The sequence below is a fragment of the Drosophila subpulchrella genome, chromosome 4 (assembly GCF_014743375.2).
Source record: "Drosophila subpulchrella strain 33 F10 #4 breed RU33 chromosome 4, RU_Dsub_v1.1 Primary Assembly, whole genome shotgun sequence".
NCBI classification, from domain to species: Eukaryota; Metazoa; Arthropoda; class Insecta; order Diptera; family Drosophilidae; genus Drosophila; species Drosophila subpulchrella.
Window position 1 is genome coordinate 1,102,535 of NC_050608.1, and position 25,094 is coordinate 1,127,628.

Here is a 25,094-nt window from a genome sequence, read left to right on the forward strand (position 1 = left end):
ATTTAAAAAAAGCTATGTTTTTTATCAGCTAACATGTATTAAAACATTGATATTAAATTTTGTTTACCAAAAATGAGTTTGATCAAGGTAAATACATCACAAACAATTTGAAAAATAAAATCGAAATCGGTTGAAAACTCCTTCGGCAATCCAAGTCCCCGCAACGACGCTTTCGGGATAATCGCGTTTAAAACAAAAGTCAAATGTTTCTTGTTCATATCTTTATTAAGTTATAATTTTATAATATATGCACATCTTTTGCCAATTATTAAATATATAGGAACTTTATAAATATTTATTTATACTTCCTTTTTTGCAAGTTTTACACAATATTTGTAGTAACTCGGATTAATACATAGGTTGACATTTAACTTACTTTTACGTTAAAGTTTACTTATACTCAATGTGCGAATCAAGTATTTTTATAGTATGAATATTGTTTGAATCGATTTATTAATAGCAAAATTGTACATACATAAATATATTATTGGCATAAATGTGTTCAGTATTTATACTAACATACAAATTATATATGCAAACTGAAAAAGCTCAGATGAAACCAAATAATACAAAAGGATAATAATCAAACATGTAGGGGCAACACAAAAATCCCCTCTGTCGGACTTTGGGCAGAATTTTAACTACTGTAGGAAATAAATATTTCCGAACTTCGCCCAAAATTTTTGTGTCAACCCCAATATAGATTGAAAGTTAAATCCATTCAAAAAATGTTTGTACGGTCTTGTAAAAAAGTTATTTTGACAAAATCGAACAGACGAAACTTTTCAAGGTTTAGTCTAGTTATGTATATGGTGATATGTTATATATTTATACATACACACATATGCATGCATGATAGTTATCGATTGAGCAATGAAAGTACTGACCTCACCTTTAAAATCTCATATTATTCTGTGTGTCACATGTGTTGATCATATATGTATTTAGGGTCGCACGATGATTTCGGTTATTTTTTCAAACGAATACATGTGTATAATTGCGAGGATCTAGTTTCGTTTTTGTATATATAAGTGTAAGTCTGCTTTTATGTCCATACATGTAAATCTGTGGCTGTTGGCAATTATGAATGCTTAAGTACATAGGTATGAAAATAATTATTTTATAAAATGATTATAGGATTTTAAACACTTCACATATTTTTAATATTCTAACGTTAATATGGACATATGTTGGTTATTTTTTAATAAATTGCCTGTCATAAATTTAAAATTAGATAAACAGAAAGTAATGTCATTTATAGTTATTCCCAAACTTACAAGTAAATATATTTGTATATCTTTTTATTTAAGTCTATAGGAACTTTTTAGTACATTTTTCTTATGTCTCGCAACATATCTATATTTATTTGCAATTAACAATACACTTATTCATATTCGAGTACGTATGAATGTATTTGATGCGGAATGAGATTGAATAAATCTAAATGTGTGTTCTTTAAAATTGTTTTTAAAAAGGAATCAGTCTAATACTATTTTCTTCGTTTAACTGTTGATAGGGTAAATTGTGTCCTTTCAAAATGTCTATGGAAATTGGCAGGGAAATTTTAAAATTATAAATATAAATAACGATACAATAATACGCTGCGATATTTCTTTACATTCAAAGACTTGAAAGATTTAATAAAAAATTAGTGCAATTGTGAAATAGTAACTCCTGTCTCTCCCCTAGAAGTTTACATTTATTGTTTTTCGTCTAAAACATAAATTATAATCAAAAAACATATTTAGAAAGAAATAAAAAATAAATTGTGTAAGTAAATAATTTAATACGCCGTAACAAATATTTAACAACGAAACTATCTTATAGGTTCAAACAAACTGTAAAAACTCCTGTTTCCTTTAAACCATTTACTTCATCTTCCCTTTTGATGAATTTGCTATAAATTTGGAAATTGAGTACAATATAGCTTTAGAGATACAATGTTTTTATGCTATAAGCATGCATTGCAAAATAAAACATTGGCACATTTACTCTCAGCATAATTATGACATAATAAAATTAATCAAAAGCGGTTTGTTTTATCATGTACAGTTTCCGAAAGATTTATAGGAACCACATATGTCTTTAGCTTTTGAAATGATTTTAAAAGATCGGCATGCCGAAGCAGATCTTAATATCGTCAATTACATTCTAATATAGAAAACAAAGGCATAAAGCAATCAAATGCTAGGAACTCAGTTTACGTTTCGTTAAATCTAGTTCGTTATATATGTATCTATGGAGCTGCCTTGATTTTTCGACTATCAAGGCTTGGCTCTTCATTTCAAATTGTTTAGGATTGCCTCAATTGTGTATACTTTAAGATTACCGCTAGTTTATATTTTGAATAGTTAGGAACACTTCCGTATAGTTAAGAAATTCTTACTAATGGTGAAATATTTTTCACAAGAATTGGAATACTTATTTCTGTATTCATTTGGTTCATGGAATGTCAATGTTTTTATAAATTTCTGTAAAATAGGAACTTTTTAGTTTTCGTAGTATGGTTTGTTTATGCTTGTATTTTTCTCGTGTACGTTTTTTTGCATCTTTTTATGCAATCATTTTCCATTCGTAGTCTGTAAGGTAGAAAACGTTTAGCGTGTTTAAATAAATTTGAGTAGAACCACTTACCTACGTTTAACCACTATCCACGGTAATAAGGCCATACAAACAATCCAATTTATTTTCCACCTATAACTAATAAAACAAGAGTTACTAATTTAGTTTTCACATCGATTGAACAATTATCATATACGATTGCGTTACTCTAATCCAACTGAAAAATTTGTGATATTAACATTACAAACCAAAGTAAAATTATAACATAAAACTAAATAACAATAAAAACACAACTCGATAATAAATGGATTTTAATAAAGTAAAATGTTTATTTTTGTACATGTTCCAGTATATTAATGTTATTGGGTTCTTGCATTAATTGTTTTATACATTTAATATATATAATGACATTTAATCACTAATCAAGTGTCAATATCGGTAATGGTAGCACCAAAAACTCAATTTATATCGATTCGTACCAAAAGATATATTTAGGTATTTATTTGTGTCGTTTCTAAAAACATTGGAATAGTCGGCAAATAAAAGGAAAGCAAAGGAGATAAAAGAAAAAGTACCATGTACTGCTTTGTTGACACTTAGTGTCCTTAAAAATGTACTTGGGAATAATTTAAAAAACATCTCACACGAGGAGTAGTAACTTTTCTGGTTCTACTTATGTAGTTTAGACACACAGGCATACATAATTACAAATACATTTGTATATAATCTTTTTGCTTAATTTTTGTTTAAATATATTTCTATCAAAGAGAGAAATAAATCTTTAATATATATCAACTATTTATATTTTTAAATTTGCGAGGCGTTAAAATATATTCCTAATAATAAGTCTCCTATATTTTATAGAAAGGCTGTGTCTGCCCTCAACATTGAATGAATATTCTGGATAACGTCACTTTAAAAAGGGGCAGCGATAAACACAATAAGACTTGTTTGATTACATTTGATAATTGACAAAGCAAATTTATATGTAAAATATAAAAATCAAGGAGTAGTGGAAAATTAATCTGATCAACAGACAAGATCAAAACGAAAATGGTTTAACCTCCCGAAACTCTTACCGGTGATATGGTTTCGGTTAAATAGCTGCTGCATCAGTTCCTGATTGCCAGCGATTTTTCGCACATCTTCAGAGACGATTTCGGCAGGCAAAGAATGTTGAATATGACTCTTCGAATCACCACTAGCTGTATCATAGTTAAGCATACAGTTCTCTTCAGGAAGAGCGTCTAAATCTTGTCCAGAACCTGTTGTAAGATTGGCTTTGCTCGTCGCGTTTGAAACAACGTGTTGGAAAAGAAAGGCCTTTGATAAGTTGTAAAACCTTTTTTCCCTGTCGGAATCGTTGTCATCGCTGCCGCTTCCGTTGCTCTGGGCATAAAGCTCGGTGGTTTGTTCAAGTAGCTTCTTCATCTTGCAGATATGCTCTACGCTAAAAGCGTGCTTTCGGATGTTGACTTGGGTGACTTGGCATAGCTGGCAGTCCTGTAGATTTGATTCGTGATCCTGTTCCACGGGTCCGCCATTAGTTTTTAGGTCGCTGACGACTTCCTTGCCACTGGAGCCATCATAGCTGTTATCGTCAGATATGTGTGCATAATGTCGCTGATTGCGCGATTTTTTATCTTTGGCCCGAGAATTTTGAAACCAGACCTAAAAGTAGCAGGAGTTATAGTAAAATAGGTGCTTTGCTTGAGTACTTTTTCTATATTTATAATTTTAAGAATCTATGATTTTCATTTTAAATACTCAGTTATTTACCTTCAAAGTAATTTACTTGATGAAAATTACGACTTAAAAAAATCAGTCTGTAACCCCATAATGGTTTTAGATTTTTTAATAGGTCTGTGTTGCATGTTCACTAAAAAATAAAGTAAAAACGATAAAAATTAATAACGATAAAATTATATGTAAACTTAAAATAAAAAAGATAACGAATTGAATAATTCTATAATATAGTACAATATATTTTTTTTACTAAATTAGATTGGTACATAGTCTGCCTCATACAAGCAAAACTTTCAGACTTAAAATAAAAATGGAAGCTAGGTATATTTAACTTTTTTTTCGTGTAATAAAATAAAATAAGGCACATTTGAAAGGGAAAATAATACGGCAGCCTAAATGGTTGCACATAAAAATCTAAAGAAATAAATTCGGAAATAATTGAACATGGCGTCCCTACTAAGATTGCATGATTTTTTCATATTTCACTAAAAGAAGGTATAAAAAAAATTCCTGACAAGGTCGCAGACCGACAAAATTATAATTAAATTCTAATTTTTACAGAGGGCTTACGAATTAATAGGGTAGTAGGGTAAGGTATCAAACTCGTCAAATCTCATATGTGAAAAATTAAATCAAAATTACAAATAATTCTAGTCGATTCCTCTTGTCGTGCCGACATTGTATGTACAATAATATTATTAAGAGTTCGCGTAATTTGTTCGTGAGATAATTATACCCGTTACTCGTAAAGTAAAAGGGTATACAGGGTTGCCCATATTCGACGGACCCATCTGACGACGCCATAACTTTTGACAGAGATGCCAGATCGCTTAATGACATACCGCGTTTGAAGCGTCAGTCCAAGCAGATTTTTACCATGGAACAATACACGCCACGCGAGCGCTCTGAAATAGTTGAAATTTACATTCAACAGAACAAGTCAATTGTGAAAACTCAACGTGCTTTTAAAAAATTAAAAAATGTGAAAAGTGCGCCTTCTAAGAACACCATTAAGCGTTTATACGAAAAATTTACGACTGGTGAGGCTCTTCCTAATCCGAAGAGGCCAAATAAAAGTCGACCAAGGCGATCGGACGAGAATATCGCTGCCGTACGAGCCAGTGTTGAGATGTCCCCAAGAACATCCCAAAAACGCCGTTCTCAGCAGTTGGGCATGGCTCGGTCCACTTTACAACGGATTATTCGCGTTGATTTGGGGATATTTGAAGTCAAAGGTTTACGTTAACAAGCCAAGGACCCTAGAAGAGCTCAAGGACAACATTCGTGAAGAAATAGCCGCTATTCCGGCCGAAATGTTGGCGAAAACGATGGAAAATGCTGCAAAAAGGGCACAATACGCCATCAACGCCAGAGGCGGCCATTTGAAAGATATCATATTCAAAAATTGATGTAAACAAATCTACTTGGAACAAATTAAATGATTAAGATTGCCAACCGCCAAATTTTTATTTTTTTCTTTGATTTTAAAAAAAAAAACATGGGTCCGTCGAATATGGGCAACCCTGTACTAGTTTCGTCGGAAAGTATGTAACAGGCAGAAGGAAGCGTTTCCGACCCCATAAAGTATATATATTCTTGATCAGGATCACTAGCCGAGTCGATCTAGCCATGTCCGTCTGTCCGTAGAGATCTCGGAAAATATAAGAGCTACAACACTGGGATTAGGCGTGCAGGTTCCTGAGATTCCTGAGCAGCGCCAGTTTATTTCAGCAGAGTGCCACGCCCACTCTAACGCCCACAAACCGGCCAAGACTGTAGCTCCTACATTTTTGATGCGAGAATAAAAATTTTAACTCAAATGTATTGTTCTTATCAATACCTATCCATTGTCCCAAAAAAAAGTTTGCCGCGCCCACAAACTTAAAAATATCGTAAATATGAACGCGGATATCTCGGGAACTATCAAAGATAGAGAATTGAGATTTCAGATTTAGATTCCGTAGCTTTGAGCGCAGCGCAAGTTTGTTAGGCGAATATGCCACGCCCACTCTAACGCCCACAAACCGCCCAAGCCTGTGGCGCCCACAATTTACATGCTAGAAAAAAATTTTAACTGAAATGTATTAGTCTCGTCAATAGCAATCGACTGACCCAAATTGCCCACTCTAACGGCCATAGCGCTTAAATCTGTCTACCGCCCACATAACCATGTATTGAGATCAGGAGTAGGTGGCGCATTTTAATCTCGCTTTGCTGCTTGCATATCTCCATTTTCCTTTTGTCCCTTTAGCTGAGTAACAAGTAACTGATAGTCGAGGTACTCGACTATACCATTCTTCCTTGTTGTTTTTGTAAAATTACTATTATCGTCATTCTATCGTCCAGAAGTGTCTCAGAAGTTACTTCTTCGCGTTCCCGATCCGTTTTGCTTTTGTAAAATATGTTCTATCGTCTACCTATTTTCCGGAAGTGACTGCTACGCGATATATTTATTTATTTAATTATTTATTTACTTATGACCAATGGATATATGTATATTTTGATTTTCTACTGTGTTCTATCGTCCAGAAGTGACTAAGAAATGACTTCTGGACGATAGGTGATAGAATTATCACCTTTACCTTCACACCTGTCTCCTAAATCTCCAATACTTGATAAAAATTATAAAGGCATTTATGAAAATGTGCTCAAGAAATCTAGCCCAGACGAAAATCTAATGCTAAGATGCGATTAAATTTCGATTTAATTTCTAGAATGCCTTTAAATCGACCTTAAAGCTAGCTGGACTAGATTTGTTACTTTAATGGCTAGTTTTATGTAGCCTGTTCAAGAGTTAGCTCTTCTGACTATTTAATTTTTCTTGCATCGGAGGGAAAATCAAAAAAAAATAATGGGGTATCTTGTAGAAAGTGTAAACCTTTGAAATTTGAGGAATATATATATATTTTGTAAAGTTGGAAACGCTTTCTTCTACCTGTTACACACTCTAGTAAACCCTTTTACTCTAAGAATAAAGGGGTATAAAAAGCTCCAGGTACAGGATACAGCCAACCTATTCGGAAAATTTCCAAAGGCATAGCCGTAGTCGACCTTGCTAGTAAATATATAAAGTTTGATCCAGGCAAAACCCAGGGTTTCCTGCAGGGAATGTATAATTGACACATCCGTTATCCAATTCCCAGTTTAACAATCCCAATTTTACTAAATTGTTGATCTTATAATCTTAACGCTACCTGGTTTTAAATACTAATAGAACATATCCCATATTTTAAAACTGATATATTTGGTACTTACTTGCACTACACGTTTCTTCAGATTAACTTTCTTAGATATCTCTTCAAGCATTTTTCGGCTTGGATTTGACTCCGATTGATAGCATTCATACAAAAAGTTCAGTTGCTCCGGGAGTATGGTTGTACGTAGGCGTTTGTTTTGTTTGGATGAAACATTGACCGGAGACACAGAAGACCGTTTTTCCATCTCGTTGGCTTTGTGAACCGATTCGTCTTTTTGGCAAGCTTTCTCATCATCATTAAAAGTCAAGGTCTGAGAGTTGTTCTCTATCATGGTGGCATCCAGGAAGTCTTCAAGGTTGTGCAAATACTGTGACTTTTCCTTGTCATCTTTTTGTAAGGATCTTGAGCTCAAATATTTGTTATCATCATTAACTGCAATTAATGAAGGGGCCATTGACAACTCTTCCGTCATTTCAACAGATTGAACACCGTTCGTCTCGGTTGTATCAGCTTGAACTAAGTTGATGTTAATGTTGTTGTTATTAAACTTTTCCACTGCACTCTTACTTTTAGACAACGCATTTTCCTCGCATGGCCTGTCTATGCTGAATTGTTCTTCTTGTTCATCTTTTTGTATTTCTGTTGCCTGCTCCAATGATCTTTCGCCGATATCATCACTAACTTCATCTGTCGTGGGTTTTGGCATCTGCGATGACGGGTTGTAGCCTGGGCCATCAGGCATTGTTTGGGGCGAGGCAACTAACTGAAAAAACTTTTTTGATTCGTTCAGTTGATAGTACTGCAATAGAAACTCGATGGTTGGCTTTTTACTGGAGCTAAAGAGATGCTGTTGCTTTGATTTTGTCTTCAGGGATGCCTCTTCTTGTGTGCGATAGTACTGCAATAAAAAGTCGTAGTTACTGACCTTCTTTAATTCGCTCTGCTGATAGAAATTAGTCAAGAAATCCATTTCAAAATCAGATTCATTTCCTTGTTCTTGAGATTGAAGTTGCAGTGCCTTCTTATGTTGTTGTCTCATGAGAAACTGCTGTTTCAGTTCTGTGTTCGTCTCGTTTTGCATAAAATAATTATAAAGGAATTCGTGCTTCTTATGTGCAGCCTCGGGTTCCGATAAAGTCGGCATATCATCTGCATTCGAAGAGCTATCCGAGTATTTTCTTTTTTTTGTTGGTGGTGGTTGATGCTGTGGCTGCTGTTGTTGAGCCGCTGCTTGTTGTAGACTTTGCAGTATGCAGCCGAACGGACCGAAGTTGGCATCAGGATTGGAGTTCTGTCCTGGGTCAGAAAAAATTTTAGCTGGATTCATCAGGTGCAATAGTTGATGCTCTCGCAATTTCTCTAATTGGTTAAACTGCATTTCGCATTTATCACAGTCAAACTTAGGAGGCCGTTGTGGATGGTCCAAACTGTTGCTGCGTTCTCGTTGGGGTGGCGTGGGAGTCGTGGATGGGCTGAAGTCAGTTAGAGAAGAAGACTTGGCGAACAAATGCTGTGGCGAGGGCAAAGCGCCAAATGATTGCTGTGCGTACTGTCCGGCCAAAGGAGCTGCAGGACCAACGGTTGACAAACTTTGAGCAACTACTGTTGAGCCTGGCGGACATATGCCAACATGGTGTATATCCATGGAGGAATTCGAATCTTCTGAGCTTAAGTTCTGTGCTATTTGAGCAGCCGCGATTTGAGCCTTAGCCGACTTCTTGTTATTCTCCTCCTTGAAGCAGTGATTTTTCTGATGACGTATTAGCTCGTAGTACCGTTGAAACACCAAGCTGCACTTTTTGCACGCATAGTTAATGTTTTGCTTTTTTGTCTCCTCATTTTCAAACAACGAATTGTTCGGTTGGTTTTCGTAAATCTTGCGTTGCTTTTGCCTTGCATTTTGAAACCAAACTACTATAACTCTAGGAGATAGTAACAAAAGCTTACTTAAATACTCGAGATCACTGTCTTTTGGGTATGAATTGTTCTCGAAGAACTCCTGTAAAACCTTTATTTGATAGTCCGTGAAACGTGTGCGGTTCGCTCGCTTTCCACCCGATGTCGACGATGAGGAGCTTGACGAGTTCGAAGAATTACTTTCGAACTGGGTGCTAGCACTGATCGAGCTGGAGATCGGCGTTGAGGTCTTGTCGAATGTTTTTCCAACAATCTGAAGCTTTTTTGGTGGCCCCATGTTACTGCCCATGTTTTCCAATTGTTGATTTATTAAATCATTCATAGTGCCATAAAGATTTCCTGCAGCTCCACTGTTTGGAGTAGGAGGGCGCGACATTACATCGGAGCTACCACTCTCCGATTTTGTTTCAAAGATATTTGTTTGCTGTTGACTCTGACAGTGGGCCGAAAGCGAAGAGCCGGCGAGTAAGGATTGGTCCTGCGACATTTCCGTGTCTTGATTTGTAATAGGTTGTTCTTGGGGATCCACAAGTTCCTGTTGATGCTTTAAGAAGTTAAAGTTTGAGTGCTGCTTTGTCTGGAATGCAAAATCATTTGAACCAATCATATCATCCTGGGGCTCTGACTTTATTTGTCCATCCACAGGATATGGCAGACCTTGCTCCTTGCCCCCGTGCTGTCCAAAAAACAAGTTATTACTTAAATAATCGGATATATTGCCGCTCGAGTTTGTTGATTCTGGGCGAGATACAGGTGTTGAGACTGGGACGGTAGCAGGGAATAGGACAGGCGCCGATTGTATTGATTTCCCAACAGCGGATACTCTTGTAGTTGCGCTTTCTTTAGGGTTTATATTAGTGGTAGCAGATGGTGCCGATGAAATCGTTGATGTGGTCATTGTCGCTGATATTGGCACGCTACTGGTATCATTTAGAGGCGTAACTTTGGTCTGACCTGTACGTTCATACTCTTCCAAATTAAGAGTTGTCGACGGTGGATTATTAAAGTTGTAGGGAGAGTCCTTATTGCGTTGTCTTTCCTTGAACAGCGTGTTTCGGAACCAGTGCTTGACCACCTGCAATAAGGAATGTTGTTTAACAGTGATTCAATGTAAGCTTTTGAGGTCTTACTTTCATTGGTAGATTGGCTTTCTGTGACATTTCCATAATGCTCTCTTCGCTTGGGGAATTATTGATGTCGAAATGTGCCCGTAATATCTTTAACTGATCATCTGTGATTCGCGTTCGGGCTCGCTTTTGGTTGCTGGCCAGCTGTTAAGATCAAAAAGAGTTAAAAATTAAAAATATAAGACGCTTAAACTTAATTGTCTTATTAATAAAGAAATACACATTTTATGTAATAAGGATAATGGAAATGTTTTATGATTATCTGATAGCTACGTATGACGGAATAGTATCAGCAAGTGAGAGGAAAGGTAAAAATTGTGATTTATTCAGACAGATTTAAAACTAATTTTTCTAAGACATATGTGCAATGCACATTGTGCATAAATGAAATATTGTTTCTTCAAGATATCTTCTTCAACAACTTGATTCCTAATGTACCTGAGAGTTTGAATTGACATTGTGCTGAGGTTGAGCTGCGACTAAAGTAGCTTTAGCAGAGTCCACCGGCAAGGCGTTGACCCCGCTGGTGAGCTGAACATCAGTTAGCCCTGAAGAAGCTGCTACGGTGGACGAGGTAATGATGTTATTTTGGGCTGTTGACGCGGGAACGGCATTGCTGCCGGCGGCACCACCGCCGAATACCAAGGGGGGAGCCAGGTTCATGAAGTTCAGGGACATCAGGTGGTGAAACTGCATTAGATTAAGCATATCTACTGGATTTATCGGTAGTCCCGATGCAGCAGCAACGGCACCAAATTGCTGTTGCATATTCTGAAGGTTTTGCAGATTTTGCAGACCCTGAAACAATTACTTATTAGTGGCATGACCTTTAAGGGTGAAAGTCTCTTTGAATGGCACTACCTGCAGGTGTTGGGAAAACTCTCCAGCTGACAGCGGCAAGGCTTCGGGGTGGAGGCCAACAGCTTCTGAGTTGCCCTGCTGCTGCTTGAGTAGAGCTGCGAAAGTAGCGAGGTATTGCTGTTGGGCCTGGGAGTCCACAGACATTGGGCTAGGTGATAACAGCCTTGTTTCCTTGCTCTGTTGCGAGTCTAATCGAAGCGGCGACACATCGTTACCGATGACTTCTGAAACAAATCAACGAAGGGAGATTAATAGAGTTCCAAAGCGATTTGTGTGAAATATTTGTACCTCTTTCTACCGCATGTGTCTCCCCTAGAGGAAGCTTGTGTGCTTCCTCGGAACTCAGTGTTGGCGTCTGCGGACTGCTTGATCTGCCTGATGGAGCTCCATCTTCTGAGTGCGCTTGCTCCATGTGCTTCTGCAGCGCCTGCGTGCTGCGAAAGTTGCGTTGGCAAAGAGAGCACTTTGTGGCATCGCGCATTGTGTGGTAGAGCATGTGGGTGGTGAGCTTTTCTTGGGTTTTGAACGCCAGCGAACACTGTTTGCATCGATACTTATAGACATGGCGCTCGGAGATAACTAGGCTCATGTGTGAGTCCTGGAAGTGGGTGATCATAGCTGAAATGGTTCTGAAGCTCATGTAGCACGGACGGCTGATGTGGCTTGCTGCAAGACACAAATACTCTCCATTTTGTGAAGAGAAATGCTGGTTCTGTTGCGCATGCTGAAGCAGCTGTTCCTCGTGCTTGAAGCTGGCCTCACACTGCTGACAGGAAAGTCCTTGCATTCCCACTGGAAGGCTTGAGTTAGTTGCGGTGGTGCACTTATTTGTGTTGGCACTGGAGGGGCTCTCACTAGGTGGCGGTGCTGCCTCTTCCTTCTCGGTATTCGCGTAAGGAGCTTGAGGGACTAGGTTTGATGTATCCGTGCTCTCGCTTTCATTTTTCCAGGCTTTCTGATCCACTAGCAGCAAGAGCCGAGAAAGACCATCTTTGGTAACGCTGTGAACGCTTGTCAAATGGGCCTCTAGGTATATCTTTTCCCGAAAATGGTTTTCTAGGCACAGGGGACACTGTACCCCCACTTGAGTTTCCAGGACTTTTGGCGACTCCGGAGCTGCAGAAGGCGTCGCCTGATGGGCAACCTCTTTGGTATCCTCTATACCTGCCATCGGATCATCCTCCTCTTCAAGCCGCTCCCGCTTAATAGCCACAGGGCCGTCACCGGCATTCGCGGCCAAGTCCTTGTCTGCTTCACCGGTATCCTGTGCCGGAGCATTAATAGCGGCGCACCGTTGTTGCACCGCAGCCAGAGCAGCTGCTGCAACAGCTGTTTGGAAAGCCTGCAGAGCAGCCGTGTTGGTTGGTATACTTATAAAGTCATCACTCTCAGCACATGGGTGCTCAGTCTCAATATGAGACGCCATGTCGCTTTTCGATTGAACGAAGTATTCGCAGAGATTGCACTTAAATACAGTAGTAGGAACAGGGGCACCCGAACCAAAGTTATTAAGGTTTGGAGATGCATTGTGACCCAAAGACTTGCCACCCGGTGTCGCGCAACCGGAGGGAGAAGTCGGTGAGAAAATACTGACATCAGGAATTGCAGAGACTCCTGACGCAGATGATGCTGCAGCATAGCTGGCATCCGCGGTGGCTTCGTTGGTTACAGTTGTCGACAAGTTAAAGCCAGTCTCGAATGCAATATCTGAAATATACAAAATATAGTAGATGTCACCAGATCAATATAATTTTTTACACGAAGATATATATATGTAGTTTAAAACCAATTTTATCTTACAGAAGTTAAATAAATATACCTTTGTCTAGAGGCGAAGGAACATCGATTTTTATACCCTTGCAGAGGGTATATTGATTTCAGTCAGAAGTTTGCAACGCAGTGAAGGAGACGTTTCCGACCCCATAAAGTATATATATTCTTGATCAGCATGACTAGACGAGTCGATCTAGCCATGTCCGTCTGTCCGTCCGTTTCTACGCAAACTACTCTCTCAGTTTTAAAGCTATCGGGCTGAAACTTTCCCAAAAGTCTTATATCTTTTGCAGGTAGTATATAAGTCGGAACTAGCCGGATCGGACAACTATACCTTATAGCTCCCATAGGAATAATCGGAAAAAAAAATTTAAAAAAATTATATCTTTGGTGTTTTTTAGCATATAACCTCCTAAGCTTGAATATAAAATTTTTTAATTAGTTTGGAATTTTGAATTAAATTTTATCGAATTCGGACGACTATATTATGTAGCTGCCATAGGAACGATCGGAAAATTGGTAGGAAAAAAATATGAAACAAATTATAGCTTCGGTGTTTTTTGACATATTATCATATACTATTGGGAATATCATTTTTTGTGTTTTTAAATTTAATAATTATAGCTGCAGGGTATATAAGCATCGGCTTGCCGAAGTTAAGTTCCTTTCTTGTTATATATTATATAAGTCGGAACTAGCCAACTATATCGTATAGCTCCCATAGGAATAATCGGGAAAAAATATATAACCTCATAAGCTTGGAAATTAAGTTTTTAATTAGTTTTGAATTTCGAATTAAATTTTATCAAAATCGGACGACTATATCATATGGGTACCATAGGAACGATCGGAAAATTGGTGGGAAAATATGAAACAAATTATAGCTTCGGTGTTTTTTGACATATTATCTTATACTATTGGGAATATCATTTTTTGTATTTTTAAATTTAATAATTATAGCTGCAATGGTATACAAACTTCGGCTTGCCGAAGCTAACTTCCTTTCTTGTTCATTATACCCTTGCAGATGGTATTATGACTTCAGTCAGAAGTGTGCAATGCAGTGAAGTAGACGTTTACGACGTTTACGTTTTTAATTAGTTCTGAATTTCGAATTTAATTTTATCAAAATCTGACGACTACATCATATAGCTGCCATAGAAACTATCGGAAAATTGGTGGGAAAATAATATGAAACAAATTATAGCTTCGATGTTTTTTGACATATTATCTTATACTTTTGGGAATATAATTTTTGTATTTTTAAATTAATTAATTAAAACTGCAAGGGTGTACAAACTTCGGCTTGCCGAAGTTAACTTCCTTTCTTGTTATACCCTTGCAGAGGGTATAATGATTTCAGTCAGAAGTTTGCAACGCAGTGAAGGAGACGTTTCCGACCTCATAAAGTATATATATTCTTGATCAGCATCACTAGACGACGGGTCAAAAGGATTTTTCATATAATGTAGTTACTTTTGATACTTATTTAGGATCTAATTGATCCCAATAATACGATCCTAGGTGTAGTGTCATTTTCACCCTCACTTATCAAATTGACACTCAAAGATTTTTGTTGGGTGTATATAATATAATTAATATATTAACGAGAGCAAACATTTCAGTTCAAATTTTTTTCATGCATAAAAACTGTGGTCTCCTTAGTTTTAGGTAATTTGTGAGTGTTAGAGTGGGCGTATCAATTTTTTTAAAGTTATGAGACCAATACATTTCAGTTAAAATCTTTTTTCTAGCATAAAAAATGTGGGCGCCACAGGTTTAGGCTGTTTGTGGGCGTAAGAGTAGGCGTGGCATTTTCGAGTGACAAACTTGCGCTGCGTGCAAGGCTATGGAATCTAAATCTGAAATCCCAATTCTCTATCTATGATAATTTCCGAGATATTAGCGTTCATACTTAAGATTTTTTTAATTTGTGGGCGATGCAAACTTTTTTTGGGTTAATCGATAGGTATTGATGAGAACAATAAATTTCAGTTAAAATTTTTATTCTTGCATTAAAGCTGTAGAAGCCACAGTTTTGGGCGGTTTGTGGACGTTAGAGTGGGCGTGGCACACTGACGAATCAAACTTGCGCTTCGCAGAAATCTCAGGAATCTGCATGCCCGATCCCAGTATTGTAGCTTTTATAGTTTTCGAGATCACAGCGATCACACCGATTGTATTGGTCTCGTCAATACCTATCGATTGATCCAAAATTTCCACGCCCACTCTAACGCCCATAACGGGTAAATCTGTCCACCGCCGGTAGGTGGCGCATTTCAATCTCGCTTTGCTGCGCGCATATCTCCATTTCCCTTTGGCCCCTTTAGCTGGGTAACGGGTATCTGATAGTCGAGGTACTCGACTATAGCGTTCTTCCTTGTAAAATTAAATACGAAATTCTTAAAAACACAAAAATGATATTCCCAATAGTATAAGATAATATGTCAAAAAACACCGAAGCTATAATTTTTCTCATATTATTTTCCCACCAATTTTCCGATCGTTCCTATGGCAGCTAAATGCTATAATCGTCCGATTTTGATAAAATTAAATTCAAAATTCAGAACTAATTAAGAAATGTTATTTCCAAGCTTAGGAGGTTATATGTTAAAAAAAAATCAAAGATATAATTGAAAAAAAATTTTTTTTTACGATTGTTCTTATGAGAGCTATTTGATATTATTGTCGAATCAGGCTGGTTCTGACTTATATACTACCTGCAAAAGAAATAAGACTTTTGAAAGTTTTAGCCCGATAGCTTTAGAACTGAGAGACTAGTTTGCGTAGAAACGGACGGATAGACGGACATGGCTAGATCGACTCGTGTAATGATGCTGACCAATATATATACTTTACGGGGTCGGAAACGTCTCCTTCACTGCGTTGCAAACTTCTGATTGAAATTATAATACGGAAACGGTCAGAGAAATAATGAAATAATTATTTAAAAAAAATTTTGACTTGTTGATTTTGATCGTATTTTCTTTTACTATTGGGATATAGAATATTTTAACTTTTCAGCATTACGAATTTTATTTTACACAAATATCACTGAAGCTAGCAACCATCCTTTAACATTTAACATGGTGATATAACTGCAAGGGTATACAAACTTCGGCTTGCCGAAGTTAACTTCCCTTCTTGTTTATTCTTTTTTTCCAAAAGTCGTAGAACAAAAGTTTACTATTTTGAGCTTCTTAATGCACATATATAGTCCCAAAGACCCCAAAACCAAAAAATCAATCCCATTTACACTTCCGTCTAACAAAAAAAAGCCAAATAAACGATCTTACTAAATATTTTCAAGTGTGGCCGTAACACGAGACTCCAAATTTTATATGAGTAGTGTGTATAAAAATACAGTTTTTTTATTGTCAATGACAGACCCAGCCACAATGTTTTATAGAGTAGTGCAAAATACAGTACTAAGAAATTATGAGAAAAGAATTAACCATGCGATAGAACAGGCACAACTTGGGCTAAAGGTGGCGGCAAGGGGGAAACACCAGCCGGCGATCCCAGTTGGGAATCCGCAGGCACAAGGCTCTTCAGCTCATCTGAAGCAGGCAGAAACCACGGCAGAAATCATTTGGTCCTCATTGTCTACATTTTGCATATAGACCCGAGACACCCTACATTGGTGTAGAGCAGCATGTGCAATTATCAACATCTCAAAAGGAGTGGGCGCAGGTCCAGGTGCTGGTGGCAAGGGCAAGGGCGAGGGCGAGGGCGAGGGCGAGGGCAAGGGCGAATCTGACCTGGCTTCAAATTGATGCGGTGCGGGGAGCTGTTATGTGTGTTGCCATATATCCGCATTGCCGCAAGAAGCGGCGGTGGAGCGGCGACTGTTTGTTGTGTCTCTGCGAGGTTCGGTCTTACTGTTCGGGGTTTGGGGTTTGGGGTTCGGCGATCGGTGTTCTGTGGTTAGGTGCTATGCCTGCGGTTCGGCCCTGCACGACGCCGCGCATCTGATATGGGAATCTCACACTGCGGAGTGGAGTGAATTTGTTTGGCCTTTTGGATTGTGGGCATCGTATACCTATACCTATACCCATACCCAAGCAAAGAAAGACTATCCTGAGCCCCAGCCTCAGCGTCAGCCTCAGCCGAGCCTGAGCCTGAGCTGCAGACTGAGACTGAGACTGAGACTGGTGTGGAGCAAAGTGTGCACGTCACTAATTGCAAATTCGATGGATACACATAATCGTTTTTGCATTCTTAAGTAATTTGTAATAATTTCCTTAAGGGTCAGCGTCAGCGTATAAATCTCGGAGCGCATATAAGTCGCTAAAGGAAAAGAGAGGGCGAAGACGAGAGCCAGGGCAAAGAAGAATTTACGTAAACGCGACGATGATTCCGAACGTGAGGATGGGTACGAGGACGAGGCCAGACAAAGACGAAAACGATAATAATCGAAGAGCGAGGCAGAAGAAATTGAACTGAAATCAGCGCTTAATGATGAGTTACGAACGAACGAACCGTATTATACAATGCAATATGGTTATGGATTGTGGCAGGGGAAATTTTTGAAAACCATGAGCAGCGTTTGTATTTATGTTCATTTGTATGCACGTAAGGATTTAAGCGAATACGTATTTTTGCATGCTTATACATACATACAATATGAACGCATTCGTAAATATATCTACGTATAACCGTACTCCTTTTAATTGATTGTTACCACCCACACAATAATTGAAGACAGAACACAAATTAAAAAAAGAGGATACAAAAAATTAAAAAAAAAACATTATTTTTTGAAATTGCAGAGGGTCAAACGTGGTTCTAGACACATAGTTTCTTGTGAAACATTGCTTAGAATTGTCCCTAGTTTGTGTTCCACAACTTTTTTGCGTCAAGGCGACTTAAACACTTAACAACAAAAAAACAGTATTTTTCTCTTGCGAATGCGAAGGATCAGACGTGATTTGCAAGACATAGATTACGTTCTTTCCCTACGAGTTATCACTTTTTTTTTTGCGCATACAAATCGACCGACCCTAATATGTATCTATATATCTTCCCCGGAAGATTCATATTATTTTGAGTTGTTTTTTATGGAGATATGCAAGCAGCAAAGCGTGATTGAAATGCGCCACCTACCGGTGGTAAACAGATTTAAGCGTTATGGGCGTTAGAGTGGGCGTGGCAAATTTTTGGATCAATCGATAGGTGTTGACGAGACCAATACGTTTCAGTTGACATTTTTTATCTAGCATGAAAATTGTGGGCGCCACAGGCTTAGGCGGTTTGTGGGCGTTAGAGTGGGCGTGGCATATTCGCCTAACAAACTTGCGCTGCGTACAAGGCTACGGAATCTAGATCTGAGATCCCAATTCTCTATCTTTAATAGTTTCCGAGACATCCACGTTCATATTTACGATTTTTTGAAGTTTGTGGGCGTTAAAGTGGGCGTGGCAAACTTTTTTTTGGGTCAATCGATAGCTATTGATGAGAACAATACATTTCAGTTAAAATTTTTATTCTGGCATCAAAACTCTAGGAGACACAGTTTTGGGCGGTTTGTGGGTGTTAGAGTGGGCGTGGCACTCTGCTGAAACAAACTTGCGCTGCGTAAGAAGCTCAGGAATCTGCACGCCAAATCTCAAAAGCCTAGCTCTTATAGTTTCCGAGATCTCAGCGTTCATCCGGACGGACGGACAGACGGACATGGCTAGATCGACTCGGCTAGTGATCCTGATCAAGAATATATATACTTTATGGGGTCGGAAACGCTTCCTTCTGCCTGTTACATACTTTCCGACAAATCTAGTATACCCTTTTACTCTACGATAAACGGTATAGCTACTTTGATGGTCCGATCGTAACGAGTGATACATCAATCTAAAGTTAAAGGAAAACTTAAAAGGATTGTATTCCAAGACTTTAAGAAAATCAATTGGTTTGGGAGAAAGAGTAATGAAAGTGTAAAAGTGGAACATTTGAACATTTGATCTGTTGGGTCCGTTTTAGATAAATGCGCAAGTTTAATCTTACTCAAATTACGCCATGAGTAACACCCGATTTGTTAAAATGTATTACTCCGTTTAAAAGTTATACGCAAAACAAGATTTTGGGGGACTTCTCAAAACTAAAATTGTATTTTGTTTGTCAGTTTAATTTACGGTCCTAGAAATTTAAGATTATGTTAATCAGTTTAGTGTATGAAAATTTAGTACTACCACTTTTGGAAAAACTCGCTAGTTTAGCGGGAAAATATATATAAGAGACTAAAATTTGTACGTCCATAACCTGTGAACTACCAAAGCTACCGTCTTGTGCTATATGTACATATATATACTGAATAGTCCTTGAGATTCCATGACTTTTGACTTATAACAAATTGTTGTAAAAAGTCAAGGTTAAAAATTATTAATAAATAAATACCCTTCCTTAGATTTTATATCTTTTGTTTTGTTGAAGGTGCGATCGTCACTAGTTTTTGACGTCGTTAAAAGGTGTTTTAGTTTGATAAAATATTGTTTTTTAATTGATAACTCGAAGCCTTACTAACGAATTCCATTATGCTCGGGTGTGTCACAGAAATCTCTTCGGGGAAAGTGTACTTAAGCATCATTACAAGTTTTTCATCCCGAATATGACCATTTGCATATTCTTAGGCTCACAAGGGACACAACTGTAGGGCAACAGGATAACTTCATTTAAAATTGTCCTTACAATTTCAAAAATACTCGTTTAACTGATTTTTTGTTTTTACGATTTAAAAAAATATGTAAATAAAATTGATAAGATATTTTTAAAAAAATTCGACATTCCTAGTTACCACTGACCACGCCAGAGTCTGTTTAACTTAGTATTTCATAATTTTTAAAATAACAATGCGATTGGTAAGATTCGCAGCATTTTGATAAGTATTTATCAATTAAATCAAAATCAATTTACGCTGAAAAAAATATTCAAAGCCTGGGCGTCAGACGCACTTTAGAATTATGGGCTTTAAAATGGGCGTGGCACTTCGCTGAAACAAAATTGCTCTGCCTAATAACCCCTAGAACATGCTTAATCACAACTTTCTAGCTTTTATAGTTTCCGAGATCTCGGCGTTTATAGGGACGGGCAGACAAACGGACATATCTAGATCCACTCGGATAGTGATCCTGATAAAGAATATATACATTATACTTTACAGGGTCGGAAAGTCTTTCTCCTACCTGTTACATACTTTCCGACTTACAATATACCCTACCCTGTTAAAAGGTACGAGTAATAGGTACAAAAACGATAAATATGAACAGAAAATTGTACATATCAAATATATATCTAAAATGAATAAAACAAAAATCGGAGAGAACATTTTCGACCACACAAAGTATATATATTCTTTATCAGCATCACCAGACAAGTCAATATAGCCATGTCCGAGTGTACGCCCGTACGTTTCTACGCAAACTAGTATCTCAGTTTTAGAGCTGGCGGAGTGAAACTTTCTTGAAGAAGATCATTTTGCTGAATAAATGAATAGGATTCGTTATATACATGTACATATCGTGAAAAAGTGGATTTTTTTTAACAACTTAGTGAATGTGCGGAAACGCACAGACGAACAGACGAACATACGCACAGACAGACAGGGCAGGGCTAGATCGTTCCGGCTAGGGATCTTGATGAAGAGTATAAATACTATATAGGTTAGAATTCGGTTGCTTCTACCTTCTAATAAACAAAACTTATATCCTGCTCTTTAAATATTGTAGAATAATCTTGTCTTGTAAATGGCGTCATAATAAGTGTTGGAACATACCTTCGTTGTCCATGGTCCACTCTGTCACTCTAAACACCTCGTTTAGTGCGGGTATTTCCTGGTTTTCACTTCGACGCTGCAGGCAAATAAATTGCTCGATCTGCATATGCCGCATACCCTTTATATGCTGAACCATTTCATGCAGGTTCTTAGCGGTAAAGTTGCACAGCTGACAAAGGAGCAGTTTCTTGCTCGACTGCGATTGCTGATCTTCGTCCGGACAGGAGCACTGAGGATCATCTTCCATCGTACCTAGGGACTTCTTGTGCATTTGACTTTGCTGAACAATATACAGTAGGTGCTGGAATATCATTCGCATCGTGTCGTGACGCATCTGCTGTGTGTGCAGGGACAGCTTCTGAATAGAATTGGTATGGAAGTCGCAGCAGTTACACTTCACTTGCACCACATTTGCGGCCAGCTGTTGTTGATACTGCAGCTTATACTCATTTCGGGGTCCGCCCTCCCTGATGTGGTTGATAAAGTTGAGCTTCTGCAAGTGCTTGTCTGTCTTGCTGTGCAGTTGGAAATTGGCCTTGAGATTCGTCTTGTAATTGCATAGCCGGCATATATAGTTGTTATTGTGAATAACCATTATTTCGGAAGAAGCGCTGGAGGATTGCCGAGATCTGTCTACGAGCAAATGTTGGTTAAGATCGTCCAAGTTGTTCGTACTGAAGCAGTCGCAGATTAGACAGCTGTAGAAAGCAGTGGGCCACTTATCGGTTTTGGTCAGCGGATGAGGATCACCAGTCAGGTCGCCGGGTACTTCATTCGAGTGACTCATTCCCATTGGCATTCCCAGGCCCATGCCTACTCCTGCTCCGTGCCCAATCTTCATTGGCTTGGGAGAGAAGCAAAACTGATCCGGAGTGCTCACAGGTGAACATGAGGGTGACAATTTGGTGTTAGCCGACTGCTGATGTTGTTGCTGCTGGTGAAGGAGCTGGATCATGAGCGCTTGGTTGTACGCGAGATCGGCCAACGCAACCTCGGGCATAAAGCCCCCTGAGCTGTGTCCTTGGACGCTGCCAGCGGCACCCTGTTGCTGTTGCTGCAAGAAGTTGAACGCCTGGATGTGCTTGATGTTGTTTTGCAGCACAGCCATGTTGTGGGTGTGCTTCTCGCTGGTCATGTGGATGCGCAGGTTGCGGGCCACCGAAGTCTCGTAGCTGCAGATGTCGCACCGAAACGAGGGCTTTGGCTTGGCGCTGTTGGCATTGCTTCCGGTATTGGCATTAGGGTTACTTGCTCCCGTGCCGGCGCTCGGTGCGTTTGCACCCAGTGACGCGTTGCCGCCCACGTTTGTGGATCCGCCGCTGGAAGCGCTGCCAGTGGCTCCGCTGGATGCACTGCCGGATGGGCCCGCAGCAGATCCTTGGGGCGACGAGCTGGAGAGCAGCAGTTTGCTAGTCGCGGCGGCAGCAGCCGCAGCCGCCACCATATTTTGAGAACTGTTCAGCTCCTGCATGTTGTTCAGATGCTTATCCGATTGCATATGAATGGAAAGGTTTCCCTTCGTGGTCGTGGAGTAGTTACAGATTTCACAGCGATACGGCTTGTAACCGCAGGAGTAGGATTCCCCCCGTGCCAGCCGAGGATGCTGCTGTCCTGTGTCGCAAGAACAATGGGATTAATTAAAACTGGTAACTGCTTCAAAGTATGCAATGTTTAATTTATTTTAACGTAAGTTTAAGTTTGAATTCGAAAATCATTAATTACTCAGAAATCAAAAAGTTAACTTTGTGAAATTTCCAGAAACCTTTTCTTCTTTTGCATGATAATTGGATCTTCTGAGTAAAAGTCTCATACAAACTTTTTCGCCATCACCTACAGGTTCCGCGATATTTAATTATGTGGCCTCCATAACTCGACTTATCTTAAATAATTTTGCTGAAGAACACTCTCAATATATAACGGCAATGCTTAAAAATAGTACCTATCGTGAACCATTGCCCATATCATTGAAATTTGACGACAAAGTTAAAATTCCTTCATTTCTATGATAGAAAACCGCCCCTAGAAAATAAACCTTAAATGGAAGTAATTTTTATTTTTCTTGGACTCTGTTGTACACCGAATGCTATAAATTTGGCTTAAAGCGATTTCATGAGGATATTTTATTGTATTTGTTATATCAATAAAACCGTTTTTAAAGTTGTATTATTATTCCTGCTATTATTCTTAGCTATACCGCGGAACCTGTTGGTAATGGGACTTTTACTCAAGAGGATCCAATTACCATTGAAAACTAGAAATGGTTCATATAAATTTTTTCCTGTGTACCTGTGGTATTATAAGTTTAAGGTTACAAATTTGTTCTGTCTCCTGAAAATAAACTTTCAGATTCTAGTGATAAGATTCTCGCTTGTTCATAAAATTGGACACGCCCGCACCAACTTATACCGTTTTCAAAAACAGTACCATCCTTTAATTTCATTAGCAAAGTGTTTCTAGTTTAATATATATATTGAACTGCATAACTATTTATACAGACAGACGGACTGAGCGACATAGGTAGATGGACTCTGAAAGTTACTCTGCTCTCTGTGGAACCCCCTTATCATTTTGTTTTTGACGGACAATTTTAAAAGTTGTTTTTGTATATTTCTGAGAAATAAATCTGTAAGGTTTCCAACCTCTTACATTTAAATTTACGCAAATTCTGGTTTAAGCCTGAATTAAAACTTTTTTGATAACAATTTGGTCACATAAAATTAAAATTTTATAGATTCGAGTGTCCCAACTTACAGACATCCCCACCTATAGACCTATCTCTACGGTTTATGTAATCAAATTTTAATTCCATAAGGTGTGTAGAAGCGCAGAAACTTCGGCCAGCCAAAGTTAGCTTCCTTTCTTGTCGCAAATCGTACACAAAATAAAATTGACATGAAATTGCAATGATTACTAGTTTAAAATTTTCTCAAATTCGATTGTCATGCGACAATATAAAAGTATGTTATTCTTAGAGTCAATAAGCTAATACACAATATAAAATCTATTTTCTTTAGAGTTAATAAGACAAGTACCTGCAAGGCAATAACCACAGGCACTCTCCCCATCAGGATGCTTCTCCCGCATGTGGATCTCCAGTGTTTCCTGGTATTTATAGTGCCAATTGCATTGCGGACATTTAAGAGTCTTGCAGGAGTTGCGGGTAGACATTTGCACTCCGCTGTTTAATCGAGCTGAGTTTAGAAGCATTTCACAGCTGTGGAAAACGAAATGAGGGCATGCAACAGAATCATTATTGAATATCGCTAAAATTTATAAACAAGAATAAAGATCAAGTGATGTGTGTTTGATTTGATTAGCGTACCATCTATTTACTCCTCACATTAATTTTTAGATGTGATTTATGTGTTCAATTTGAGCAACAACCGTTTTTACATTCATTAGTGTGTCACCGGCACCCAACAATGTGACGGCAAAATTTTAATGATACCGAACCCACAGTTGCTCGCCTCGACCCAAGCGACACCATTAAATTGTGACAATTGGGGACGGGACAGACGGCCAGAAACATTTATTAAGTGAAATCAGCGCAATTGGTTTAATTTTTGTTGGTTCAGCCGCCATCATTTTCACCCTCCTGCAATATTTAACATGATTCTCCCTACAGATCATAGCAACATAACAAAGATTTCCAGCAATCTGTTAATTGAAATATACAGGCGTATAATTTACACATGCATGGGATCGGACTCGAAAAGTGGCTTGGTATGGAACTTATTAATAATGCCAGATTCCTCAAATTGATGCTTACTTTTAAATTAAGCAGTATTTTTTGAACCTTTTTCATTTTCTCTTTGCAGGAATATAATCGGAGTGATACACCAGACGATTAAAACTTAATTTGCCGATAACTATTTTATTGAAGGATAAACAAAACACTGATTATGACATTTTATTCGTTACTCCTTTGTTACCAATAACACAAAAAGCAACATCTTTTTCATCTACTTTGCCATAATATAAGGGATAACTCAAAAAATATGTAAAACTGGCTCAACAAAAACCGTGATACAGCTAAGGAACCTCGCTCCTTTATGATATCTTTTGACATTTGTTACAAAAACGTATTACGAGTCTTGAAAAGTATGTAACCTATGATATTCCTAGGCAAATTTGACTTGGCAAAAA

General features: G+C 38.2%; 1 protein-coding gene across 8 annotated transcripts in view; it reads right to left on the bottom strand.

Annotated features, from left to right (window-relative positions):
- Positions 1-237: 237 nt before the first annotated feature.
- Positions 238-25,094, bottom strand: part of LOC119548726 (zinc finger protein 2) — a 63,627-nt gene continuing 38,770 nt past the window's right edge. For 2 of the 8 annotated variants that reach the window (XM_037856273.1, XM_037856365.1), the window contains exons 5-12: positions 23,981-24,162; positions 20,949-22,559; positions 11,699-13,117; positions 11,411-11,634; positions 10,988-11,347; positions 10,553-10,693; positions 7,564-10,497; positions 2,868-4,233 (exon numbers count right to left, since the gene is read on the bottom strand). In XM_037856273.1, the coding sequence (XP_037712201.1) occupies positions 3,592-4,233; positions 7,564-10,497; positions 10,553-10,693; positions 10,988-11,347; positions 11,411-11,634; positions 11,699-13,117; positions 20,949-22,559; positions 23,981-24,162 (7,513 nt within the window). In that variant the 3' untranslated portion in view covers positions 2,868-3,591. Of the gene's footprint in view, positions 2,580-2,634; positions 2,701-2,867; positions 4,234-4,341; positions 4,442-7,563; positions 10,498-10,552; positions 10,694-10,987; positions 11,348-11,410; positions 11,635-11,698; positions 13,118-20,948; positions 22,560-23,980; positions 24,163-25,094 lie in introns of those variants that run through there. The other 6 variants (XM_037856649.1, XM_037856561.1, XM_037856532.1 and 3 more) reach the window with 6 other exon arrangements.